This window comes from Ornithorhynchus anatinus, chromosome 2 (assembly GCF_004115215.2).
Source record: "Ornithorhynchus anatinus isolate Pmale09 chromosome 2, mOrnAna1.pri.v4, whole genome shotgun sequence".
Classification (NCBI taxonomy): Eukaryota; Metazoa; Chordata; class Mammalia; order Monotremata; family Ornithorhynchidae; genus Ornithorhynchus; species Ornithorhynchus anatinus.
In genome coordinates this window covers 143,840,582-143,853,429 of record NC_041729.1, presented here as the reverse complement: position 1 = coordinate 143,853,429, position 12,848 = coordinate 143,840,582, and the positions used below count along the sequence as shown (strand labels likewise).

At 46.7% G+C, this 12,848-nt stretch overlaps 1 protein-coding gene across 1 annotated transcript in view; it reads left to right on the top strand.

Annotated features, from left to right (window-relative positions):
• Positions 1-12,848, top strand: part of TMTC1 (transmembrane O-mannosyltransferase targeting cadherins 1) — a 361,323-nt gene that overhangs the window by 251,171 nt on the left and 97,304 nt on the right. The window contains exon 11 of the mRNA XM_029058287.2: positions 11,038-11,151. Within this exon, the coding sequence (XP_028914120.2) occupies positions 11,038-11,151 (114 nt within the window). The remainder of the gene's footprint in view (positions 1-11,037; positions 11,152-12,848) is intronic.

Sequence of the window (12,848 nt, the reverse complement as noted above, 5' to 3'; positions counted from 1 at the left end):
GTGGGGCTCACAGTCTTCATCCCCATTTTACAGATGAGGTAACTGAGGCACCGAGAAGTGAAGTGACTTGCCCAAAGTCACACAGCTGACAAGTGGCCGAGCTGGGATTCGAACCCACGACCTCTGACTCCAAAGCCCATGCTCTTTGCTCTGAGAGAGACAATCCCTGCCCACAGCAGGCTCACAGTCTCGAAGCGGGGAGACAGACATCAAAACAAGTAAACAGGCATCAATAGCATCAATAGAAATGATGAGAAGCAGCGTGGCACAGTGGAAAGAGCCCGGGCTTGGGAGTCAGAGTTCATGGGTTCGAATCGCGGCTCCGCCGCTCGCCAGCTGTGTGACTTTGGGCAAGTCGCATAACTTCTCTGTGCCTCAGTTACCTCATCTGTAAAATGGGGATTAAAACAGTGAGCCCCACGTGGGACAACCTGATCACCTTGTATCCCCCAGCGCTTAGAACAGTGCTTTGCACATAGTAAGCGCTTAACAGATACCACCATTTATTTTTATTTTATTTAGAAATAAATAGAATTCTAGATGTATACATATTATCAATAAAATAAATAGAATTATAAATATGTACATATATAGTTACAAGTGCTTTGAAGCGGGGAAGGGGTAGAGAAGAGGGAGCGAGTGGGAGCAGAGGCAAAGGGGGGCTGACTTTTGTGTGCAGAGCACTGTACTAAGTGTTGGGAAAGAGTATACTGGCATACCCTGTTCCTTTAGGGGCTCACGGTCTATGAACACAGATTAGGGAGAAGACTTGAGACAGACCCTTCAGGAGAGATGAAACAATAAAGCATTAAAACAGTCTAAGAGACCGGGGCGAATGCACAAAATAAAAACCAAAGTCAGTAAGGAGCGGAGGAGCGGAATTTCAGGCTCCTCGTGGTTGAGGGTCGCCGGCATATCCGATACCAGGGCACAACGTCTACCTCAGCCACCAGCCTGCCCAAGTGTCTCTGAGGCCTTGTGCTGCAGGTGCCGAGTTCTCTTTCCCGCCGGGGCGTTGGAAAGGCGGATGGGATGGGATCGCCTCGGTGGTGCGGAGAAGAGCCGGCGCCGGTTCCCGGGAAAGCACCAGGGCTGACGGCCCAGAACGTGCCGGGAGCGGACCGAGGGCTTCTCAGCTGTGGTCCAGGTGGGCCGGGTAGCGGGGGAAGGTCCAAATGCTCAAATTACCAGGTGTTTCGCTTAGCTAGAGATGTAGCGGGTTGAAGAGACAGAGCAGCAACTTTTCCACAAGCCCCGGTTGGTGAACGGAGGATGTTGAAGGCAGGCAGAGAATTCCTCAGCCCTAGGAGTGAGGGGAAAGGGCGCTGAGGGGGCGATTATGAGAAGCAGCGTGGCTCAGTGGAAAGAGCACGGGCTTGGGAGTCAGAGGTCATGGGTTCAAATCTCGGCTCGGCTGCTTGTCACCTGTGTGACTTTGGGCAAGTCACTTCACTTCTCGGTGCCTCAGTTACCTCATCTGTAAAATGAGGATTAAGACTGTGAGCCCCACGTGGGACAACCTGATTCCCCTGTGTCTACCCCAGCGCTTAGAACAGTGCTCGGCACATAGTAAGCGCTTAACAAATACCAACATTATTATTATTATTTCTGTGCCTCAATTCCCTCATCTGTAAAATGGGGATTTAGACTGTGAGCCTCACGTGAGGCAACCTGATCACCTCGTAGCCTCCCCAGCGCTTAGAACAGTGCTTTGCTCATAGTAAGCGCTTAACAAATACCATCATTATTATTAATTGCCAGATGTTTACCTCAGCTAGAGGTCAAGATGGATTCCCTTCTCCTCTTCTTCCTCCTCCTCTAATCCCCCATCCTCCACTCCCCTCACCCTCTTGTGCCACCATCCAACCCACACTTTTCTGGCTGGGCAGGAGGACGCTGTGTTCTTCTCCTCTAGACTGTGAGCTTGTTGTAGACAGAGAATGTGTCTGTTATATTGTTACACTGCAAGAAGCAGCGTGGCTCAGTGGAAAGAGCATGGGCTTGGGAGTCAGAGGGTGTGGGTTCTAATCCTGGCTCCACCACTTGTCTGCTCTGTGATCTTGGGTAAGCCAATTAACTTCTCTGTGCCTCAGTCACCTCATCTGTAAATTGGGGATTAAGACTGTGAGCCCAATATGGTACAACCTGATTACCTTGTATCTACTGCAGCGCTTAGAACAATGCTCGGCACATAGTAAACGCTTAACAAATACCATCATTATTATTATTACTCTCCCAAGGGCTTCACAGAGTGCTCTGCACACAGTAAGCACTCAATAAATACAGTTGACCGACTGACTAACTGGGCCCCATGAGGGACTTCAGCTGTGTCCAACCTGATTATCTCGTATCTACCCCAGTGCTTAGTACAGTGCCCGGCACATCATAATAATTCTGGAATTTGCTACACGCTTACTTTCTTCCAGGCATTGTACCAAGCGCTAGAGTAGATACACGCAAATCGGGGTGGACATAGTCTTTGTCCCATGTGGGGATCACAGTCTCATTCCGTATTATACAAATGAGGTAACTGAGGCACAGAGAAATAAAGTGACTTGCCCCAGGTCCCAAAGCAGACAAGTGGCAGAGCTGGGATTGGAACCCATGACCTTCTGACTCCCAGACCCTTACTGTATCCACTATGCCATGCTGCTTCTAGTAAGTGCTTAACAAATAGCATTTTAAAAAAAAAAGCGGCAGTGAGGGGATTAGAACTCAGATCTCCTGAATGGCGACCCTGTGCTCATTCGACTAGGCTATAGCTTTTTGTAGAAACTCTGGGTCAGGAGGGGATTCATGGCAAGAAGGAGAATGGTGTAATTTTGACAGACAGTAGGCGAACGGAAAAGATATTTAGAGTGCAAGAATTCACTGGCAGGCATCCTTAGAACATGTCGATATATAAAATCTTATAGTGTTTTGCCCTAGTTCAAACCAATTAGAGGATTTGACTGCAAATTTCAGAGCGCTATGAACCTCTTGTTATTTTTCCAGATTTTCTGCATGTTAACCTCTAGACTTTATGCTAAATGTTAACCCTCTAGACTATAAGTTTGTTGTGGATAGGGAACGTGTATATCAATTTGCTATATTTTAATAATGTTGGTATTTGTATATGTGCAGAGCAGTGTTCTAAGCGCTGGGGTAGATACAGGTTAATCAGGTTGTCCCACGTGAGGCTCACAGTTAATCCCCATTTTACAGATGAGGTAACTGAGACACAGAGAAGTGAAGTGACTTGCCCACAGTCACACAGCTGACAAGTGGCAGAGCCGGGAGTCGAACCCATGACCTCTGACTCCGAAGCCCGGGCTCTTTCCACTCAGCCACCCTGCTTCCCCAGGGTATTTGTTGAGCACTTACTGTGTGCCAAGTACTGTTCTAAGCACTAGAGATACAAGGTAATCAGGTTGTCCCACATGGGGCTCACCTTTTTACTCACCCAAGCACTTAGTACAAAGCCCCGCACACAGTATGCCCTCAGTAAATATGACTGATTAATGTTTAACCCTCCTAATAAAAGATTGAAGTATTTAGTCCAGGAGTCTTCAAGCCAGTGGCAATAACTTCCCAAGAAAACCTCTTTCTGAGATGACATATTTAGGATTTGTTGGTGACAGATTGGCTCTTTCTAAGTTTGTGCAAAGTTGGGATTGAAATACTTCACTAAGGCATTGATCTTCAAGCACGAGATCAAGGCTGGTGATGGAACCTGGGAGAAAGTTTCATCAATAACCAACAGAATGTCGGAAACCTTTTGGGCTTTTCCTTTTCTCTGGGATTTTATTTAAGTGTTTCCTTTGAACATACTTAGAGGTTCCTCTTGCCTTGAAGTCTTCTAAGTCTCTGTACTGGACATAATAGATGACACCTTGAAAGAGAATGGAAAGAGATTGTTATGTTTTTGCTCCAAATTCTTTTAGAGTTCAAGAACTAGTTGTAAACGTTACCATCTGCTTTCTTTTCACTGAGCTGACGTTAACAATTCATTCATTCGATAGTATTTATTGAGCGCTTACTATGTTCAGGGCACTGTACTAAGCGCTTAGAGTATACAATTGGGCAACAGATAGAGACAATCCCTGCCCATTGACGGTCTTACAGTCTAATCAATTCAGCTCCTCTATCCATCAATTATTATTATTATAAATTCAATCGATTGACTTTAGCAGCTCTTGAACACTGAGAAGTTTAAGCAAAACTCTACAACCTCTTTTAATAATAATGATAATAATAATAATCGTGGCATTTGTTAAAGGCTTATTATGTGCAAGGCACTGTACTAAGCACTGGGGTAGATACAAGTTAGGTCCAACTTGGGGCTCACAGTCTAGGCGGGAGAGGAGTATGGGTATTGAACCCCATTTTGCAGATGACGGAAGTGAGGATCAGAGAAGTGAAGTGACTTGCTCAAGGTCACACCCCTGACAAGTGGTGGAGCGAGGATTAAAACCCAAGGTCCTCTGGCTCCCAGGCCCAGACTCTTTCCACTAAGTGACACTGCTTCCCCAAGCTTTTATTGAGTGTTTACTATGTGCAGGGCACTGTACTAACTGCTTGGGAGAATACAGTACAACCGAGTTAAATTGAAGCCTGGTATCAGCGTGGCTTAGTGGACATAGCACAGGCTTGGGAGTCAGAAGTCATGGGTTCTAATCCCGGCTCCGCCACCTGTCAGCTGTGTGACTAAGTCACTTCACTTCTCTGAACCTCAGATACCTCATCTATAAAATGGGGATTAAGACTGAGCCCCATGTGGGACAACCTGATTACCTTGTATCCCCCGCATCGCTTAGAACAATGCTGGGCACATAGCAAGCACTTAACAGATATTATCAGTATTATCATTATTATTATTACTATCGCACCTTCAAAGAGAACGGTCTATGCACAGTGATATTGGAAAGAATACCCAACTTCCTAACATTTTTGCCAGTCAGAAATAAGATTACTGTCCCATGACTCGGGTGTGGTCCACAAGCACGCAAAGGATATAGATTAGCATCCCACAGGGGAAAGAGGAGTTGAGCTATAGTCACAGTATTGAAATTATAACCGTTAATGGGATTTCAGATCGAGCTTTTCCCTGTGGGGTGGTTCCATTTCATTATAGAAGGAATAGGGGGAAAATGGTTTGCCTTTCGATTACTAAAGGGACTGAGCGAGGCACTGAGCAGAGCAGAAATGAGCCCCGTTATTCCTGGGAAAATTGAGATGCAGATAAATGGACCTTGTTGCTTTTGGCAGGGCTTTTCCTAGGAAAATAACCAGAAAGATTTGGAAAAAGCATGACATAATAAGGCCAAAGGGGGAGGGCGTAGGGAGAAAACAACCGTGGTGAAAACATTGTGTTCTGGGAGGTTTCTCTTATCCTGCCCACTTCCTCTTGGCTCTTATTAAAGGATGTTATTACTTCCTCTTTGAATTATAGGACAGTATCCTGATCGTCGCGTGAGTCTTTTTACAGCGTAGACCTTCTCTGCACCTCACAGGAGAAAAGAAAAATTCAATTCTAGTGAGGTTGATCAGTTTAGCAAGTAAGAATCGTCTGAATAGGGCACAGCTGCTCCCTAGCCTTTTAATGGGCTGACATAGAAACATTGCAGGAAGAGCATGATATCCCTTAAGAAGTGCAGCACTCTGTATAAATCATATATTATCAATTTTTTTGGTATTTATTAAGTGCTTATTAAGCACTGGGGTAGATACACAATAATCAGATTGGACACCGTCCCTGTCCCACATGGAGCTCACAGTCTCCATCCCCATTTTACAGATGAGGGAACCGAGGCCCAGAGAAGTGACGTGACTTGCCCAACGTCACCCGGCAGACAAGTGGTGGATCTAGAATTAGAACCCAGGTCCTTCTGACTCCCAGGCCCGTGCTCTATCCACTCGGCCATGCTGTTTCTCATTTATATTAATGTCCATCTTCCCCTCTAGATTGTGAGCTCGTTGTGGGCAGGGAATGTGCCAACCTAAACGTTGTAGTGAAGTGCTTAACGAATACCATCATCATCATTATTATTATTATTATTATTACTCTCCCAAGGGCTTCGTCCTGTGCTCTGTAAAAGTGCTCAATAAATACCATTGTTGAGGATGATTGATGATGATTATGACGATGCTGATGAAATGATCAGTGTGAAGCCTAAATGGTTAGCCCCGAATGCCATGCAAAGCAGAGCTTCGTGGTAAATATCACGCATGCATTATTAACGATGATAATTGACCCGGCTTCCTCTGTTCTACCGTGACAGGCGAGAACGAGGCCCAGTGAGGAGGTTAGCGGCGGCAGAGGAGCGGAGTGTGCGGGCTGGGCTGGAGGAGGAGAGAAGGGAGGTGAGGTAGGAGGGGGCGATTGAAGCCAATAGTGAGGAGTTTTTGCTGGATTTCGTTGAGAAGCAACCACTGGAGATTTTGGAGGACGGGGATGACATGCCCAGAAAGATCATTCGGGCAGCAGAGTGAAGTATGGACTGAAGTGAAGGCACAGTTCTACGCTCTGGGGTAGATGCAAGCTAATCAATTTGAATGCAGTCCCTTGTCTCACATGGGGCTTGCTGTCTTAATCCCCATTTTACAGATGAGGGAACCGAGGCACGGAGAAGCGAAGCGACTTGCGCAAGCTCACACAGCCGGACAAGTGGAGGAGCTGGGATTTGAACCTAGGTTTGCGGCTGCGGAGGGCTGGGATATTCAAAGGAGAAAGCTAAGGAGGTTCAATAGAAAGGCAGCCAATCTTCTGACTCCCAAGACCAGAGGGAACTTGAGCTTCCCCAGCGGGGATAAAGGGAAGAGAAGGAGGCAGGCAAACGGAAGAGGTATTCAGTATATTATCAATCTAGGCCTTTGATTTAAAGAGGAGGTTATGGGCTTATGCCGTTCACATTTTTTAAGAACCGTTTAATCCTTCCTTTCTCTAGGTTTCTTTCAGCCCGCTCACAGAGATCAAATATGATTATATCATCAAATCTCTCTGTGAAGCCTGCCCCTGAGTTAGCCGTGAAAGGGAGAAAGGGGTGTGTTTAAGGCTCAAAATCCCATCTGAAAGGATAAGTCTCTCGTAATTATCCTCTGTGGATGTCGGTCCTCCAGCAACGTAACGCCAGTGTCACGGAGTATCCTCTCGGCCGCAGGGCCCGAAATAAGCAAATCGGGTCAGGCCGATAATTGGAAAGCTGCGCGGTTCATTGAGCGCGAATTGGGAGTTTTCTGTGCTAAGTGGATCCAACGTGTGTTCCTGGAGGGAGTTCCTACCTGTTCCTTCATTCAGTCAGTCATATTTATTGAGCGCCTACCGTGTGCCAAAGACTGTCTTAAGTGCTTGGGAGAGTATACTGCAAGAATAATCGGGCACATTCCCTGCCCACAACAGCTTACAGTCTAGAGAAGTCTTGGGAAGCAGTGTGGCTCAGTGGAAAGAGCACGGGTTTGGGAGTCAGAGGTCATGGGTTCGAATCCCTGCTCTGCCACTTGTCAGCTGTGTGACTGTGGGCAAGTCACTTCACTTCTCTGGGCCTCAGTTCCCTCATCTGTAAAATGGGGATTAAGACTGTGAGCCTCATGTGGGATAATCTGATTACCCTGTGTCTACCCCAGTGCTTAGAACAGTGCTCTGCACATAGTATGCGCTTAACAAATACCAACATTATTATTATTAGAGGACGAGCTTACTTGTGAGTTGAGCGTCCTTTCCTCTTCTCTCACTCCCTTCTGTCTCTCCCTGACTTGCTTCTTTTATTCAGGGCTCCCTTCCCAGCCCCACGCCTTTTATGGCCATATGTGTAATTTATTTATTTCTATTAATGTCTGTCTAGCCCTCACGACTGTAAGCTCATTGTGGGCATAGTACGGTGCTCTACCCTCCCAAGCACTCAGTACAGAGCTCCGAATACAGTAAGCGCTCAATAAATATGATCGACTGACACGTCCCTCTGAAACTCTGGGGAATAAACGGTCCAACATATCTGATTGCAGGAGATGCACATTTGTACAAACTCTGAAGATAGCATGTCTGTCTAAAATGATTTTTGCTAGTTCTAACTATCTAGTGAAGCCCCACAGCACATATGTATATATCTGTAATTTTTTTTATATATTAATGTCTGTCTCCGTGGCTCAGTGGAAAGAGTCTGGGCTTTGGAGCCAGGGGTCATGGGTTCGAATCCTGGCTCTGCCACTTGTCAGCTGTGTGACTGTGGGCAAGTCGCTTCACTTCTCTGGGCCTCAGTTCCCTCATCTGTAAAATGGGGATTAAGACTGTGAGCCTCACGTGGGACAACCCGATTACCCTGCATCTACCCCAGGGCTTACAACAGTGCTCTGCACATAGTAAGCGCTTAACAAATGCCAACATTATTATTATTAGACTGTGAGCTAGGTGTGGGCAGGGAATGTGTCTATTTGTTGTTGTATTGTAATAATGTTGGTATTTGTTAAGCGCTTACTATGTGCCGAGCACTGTTCTAAGTGCTGGGGTAGACACAGGGGAATCAGGTTGTTCCACGTGGGGCTCACAGTCTTCATCCCCATTTTACAGATGAGGTAACTGAGGCACAGAGAAGTGAAGTGACTTGCCCACAGTCACACAGCTGGCAAGTGGCCAAGCCGGGATTCGAACCCATGACCTCTGACTCCAAAGCCCGGGCTCTTTCCACTGAGCCACACCAAGCGCTCAATAAATGTGATTTAATGAATGCATGACTGAAGGAATAATGGTGCCCGCATTTTTGGATTTAGTAGCTCATATGGCATGCATATTTTGGAAGCTTTCAAGCAGCACGTTGTATTGGATAGAGCCCGGGCCTGGGAGTCAGCAGGTCATGGGTTCTAATCCTGGCTCCGTTTGTCTGCTGTGCGACCTTGGGCAAATCACTTCACTTCCCCGTGCCTAAATTACCTCATCTATAAAATGGGGATTGAGAGTGTGAGCCCCATGTGGGACAGGGACTGTCTCCAACCCGATTTGCTTGTGTCCACCGCAGCGCTTAGTACAGTGCCTGGCACTCAGTAAGCACTTAACACGTACCACAGTTATTGTTATTATTATCATCATTCATCTCCTGCGGAGGAGGCAGAAACAAGCGACCACAGAGGACGCATTTGTGACTAATAATGATAATGATTGTGGGATTTATTAAGCGTGTACTATGTGCCAAACACTGTCCTAAGCGCTGGAGTGATATAAGCAGATTGGCCACAGTCCTTGTCTCACAGAAGGCTCAGTAGAGCGTAAGAAGGATGGAGAACAGTTACGTTGTCCCCATTTTATAGATGAGGAAACCGGGGCATCGAGAAGCAAAGGGACACAGAGAGCAAATGGCAAAGAAGTAGTGTGGTCTAGTGGATAGAGCCCTGACCTGGGTGTCAGAAAGACCTGGGACCTAATCTGGGCTGTGCCATTTGACTGCTATTGGGCCTTGGACAAGTCACTTCACTTCTCTGGGCCTCAGTTACCTCATCTGGAAAATGGCGGTTTAGACTGTGAGCCCCACGTGGGACAGGAACTGTGTCCAACCCTATTAGCTTGTAACTACTCCAGCGCTTCATACAGAGCCTGGCGCCTAGTAAGCAGCAGCACAGCGTAGTAGATAGAGCCCGGGCCTGGGAGTCAGAGGTTGTGGGTTCTAATCCCAGTTCCGCCACTTGTCTGCTGTGTGACCTTGGGCAAGTCGCTTTACTTCTGTGGGCCTCAACTCGCTCATCTGTAAAATGGGGATGAAGACTGTGAGGCCGTCGCTGGACAAGCTGATTACCTTGTATCTACCCCAGTGATTAGAACAGTGCTTGGCATTATTGTTATTTTTCTCTGTGCCTCACTTACCTCATCTATAAAATGGAGATTGAGACGGTGAGCTTCAGGTAGGACAGGGACGGCATCCAACATTCATTCATTCAGAAGTATTTATTGAGCGCTTACTATGTGCAGAGCACTGTACTAAGTGCTTGGAACGTACAATTCGGCAACAGATAGAGACAATCCCTGCCCAATGACGGGCTCATAGTCTAATCAGGGAAGACAGACAAAAACAAGACAACCTAATCATGAAAAATAGAATCAAGGGGATGGACACCTCATTAACACAATAAATAGGGTAATGAAAATATATGCAAATGAGCATAGTGCTGAGAGGAGGGGAAGGGAGAGGGGGAGGAGCAGAGGGAAAGGGGGGAAAGGGGGCTTAGCTGAGGGGAGGTGAAGGAGGAAGGGGGAGGGAGCAGAGGCTGGAGGGGGAGCAGAGAGGGAGCAGAGGGACAAGGGGAAGCTCAGTGTGGGAAGGCCTCCTGGAGGAGGTGAGCTCTCAGTAGGGCTTTGAAGAGGGGAAGAGAGTCAGTTTGGGCAGAGGTGAGGAGGTAGGGCATTCCAGGACAGCGGGAGGACGTGGCCCAGGGGTCGAGGGCAGGCTAGGTGTGAATGGGGGATCGTGAGGAGGTGAGCGGCGGCAGAGGAGCAGAATGTGCAGAGTGGGCAGTAGAAAGAGAGAAGGGAGGTGAGGTAGGAGGGGGCAAGGGGATGGAGAGCCTTGAAGCCAAGAGTGAGAAGTTTTTGTTTCATGGGAAGGTCGATGGGCAACCACTGGAGGTTTTTAAGGAGGGGAGTGACAGGCCCAGAGCGTTTCTGCAAGAAGATGATCCGGGCAGCGGAATGAAGAATAGACTGGAACGGGGAGAGACAGGAGGAAGGGAGATCAGAGAGAAGGCTTACACAATATACAGCCGGGATATTATGAGAGCTTGTACCAGTACGATAGCCGTTTGGATGGAGAGGAAAGGGCGGGTCTTGGCAATATTACATGATTCGCTCGTGTTCATCTCAGCTGTTAGAACAGTGATTGCCACACAGTAAGCACTTAACAAATACCACAGTCATTATGCACTTAAATACCATAAAAAAGAAAAAAAAGACCTGGGGATTAGAACCCAGGCCCTCTGATTCTCACTTTCCACTAGGCGGTTGTGCTGTGTGAAAAATATGCAAAATGAAATGACGGTGTTTTGCAATAGGACCACTCATTTGTCTTTCCCTTCTCACAGGTCAGGAGTGCAAACTCTGCCCCATAACGCCAAGGTGCATTACAACTATGCCAATTTCCTGAAAGACCAAGGCCGCAATGCAGAAGCCATATACCACTACAAAACTGCCCTCCAGTAAGTCGCCTGGTCTGTTGCTAACGTTTGTCCTAGTTACGGGATTTTTACCACTCGTCCTCCCCTGTGGTGTGAGGTTCTGTCATGGATCACGGGCGGCGTGGCCTAGTGGGTAGAGTGTGGGCCTTGGAATCAGAGGACCTGGGCTTTAATCTCTCCTCTGCCACTTGTCTTTGTGACCGTGGGCAAATCCCTTAACTTCTCTGTGCTTAATCCCTCCTCTGCCACTTGTCTGTATGACCGTGGGCAAATCCCTTAACTTCTCTGTGCGTCAGTTTTCTCAATGGTAAAATGGGGATTAAATTCCTTTTCCCCATTAGACGTTGAATGTCCTTGGGGGATTGTGTGATCTGGTTATTTTGCACCCACCCTAGTGCTTAGTATAGTGCTCGGGACATAGTAAGTACTGGACAAATACTACAGTTATTATTATCTTTTATCTAATCTAGCATTTAGCACAGTGCATGGCTACACATTCTCCACTGTGGTGTGAAGTTCTCTCATTGATCAGAAGCAGCATGACAGTGGAGAGAGCACAGGCCTGGGAGTCAGAAGGTTATGGGTTCTAATCCCGGTTCAGCCACTTGTCTACTGGGTGACCTTGGGCAAGTCATTTCACTTCTCTGTGCCTCAGTTCCCTCATAAATGGAGATTGAGACTATGAGCCCCATGTGGGACAGGGACCGTGTCCAACCCAAATTGCTTGTATCCACCCCAGCGCTTAGTACAGTTCCTGGCACATAGTAAGCGATTGAGAAATACCATTATCATTATTATCATTACTATTATCAGTGCTTCGGCATGGAGTAAAAGTGTAATATTCCAATTTCACTGACAATGGAAGTTCATCTGTAGACTTTGTGGGCAAGTGTCTGCTAATTCTACAGTGCTTAGTAGTGCTTAGTAGTGCTCTGCACATAGTAAATGCTCAATCAATGCGATTGATTGATTAATTGATTGATTCTTTGAAGCAGATACAGTTTCTTGGGTTACAGGCCCTTAGGGTTCTAGAATTTTAGTCAATCTTGAAATATGATAACTCTAGCTTCCATTCAAATGTATGATAATAATAATAATGATAATAATAGTATTTAGTAAGTGCTGCCAATGTACCAAGCACTGTATGAAGAGCTGGAATTAATCAGGTTGCACAGAGTCCCTGTCCCACATGTTGCTCATAGCCTAAGTAGGAGGGAGAACAGGTACCGAATCTTCATTTTACAGCTGAGGAAACTAGGCCTCAGAGAAGTTAAGTGAATAACTCGAGGTCACATAGTAGACAAGTGATAGAGGCAGGATTAGAACTCAGTGTTTCTCTGACTCCCAGCCTCATGATCTTTCCACTAGGCCACACTGATTCCTGGGTATCGATACAAGTTTCCATAACTATGGATTTAGCCAGAAAGTACCTCTGATTCAATTAAATGTATGGTAGCAAGCACATTGAGGCTATCAAATATCTGTTGGTAAATTCCCAGCCCATTTAACCCATTAAATTGTTAGCTTCAATAGATTACCGGGTTTCTTATTCCTCGGAAGAGCTTAGAACAGTACGTGGCACTAGCAGCGTGGCTCAGTGGAAAGAGCACAGGCTTTGGAGTCAGCGGTTATGGGTTCGAATCCCTGCTCGGCCACTTGTCAGCTGTGTGACTTTGGGCAAGTCACTTAACTTCTCGGTGCCTCAGTTACCTCATCTG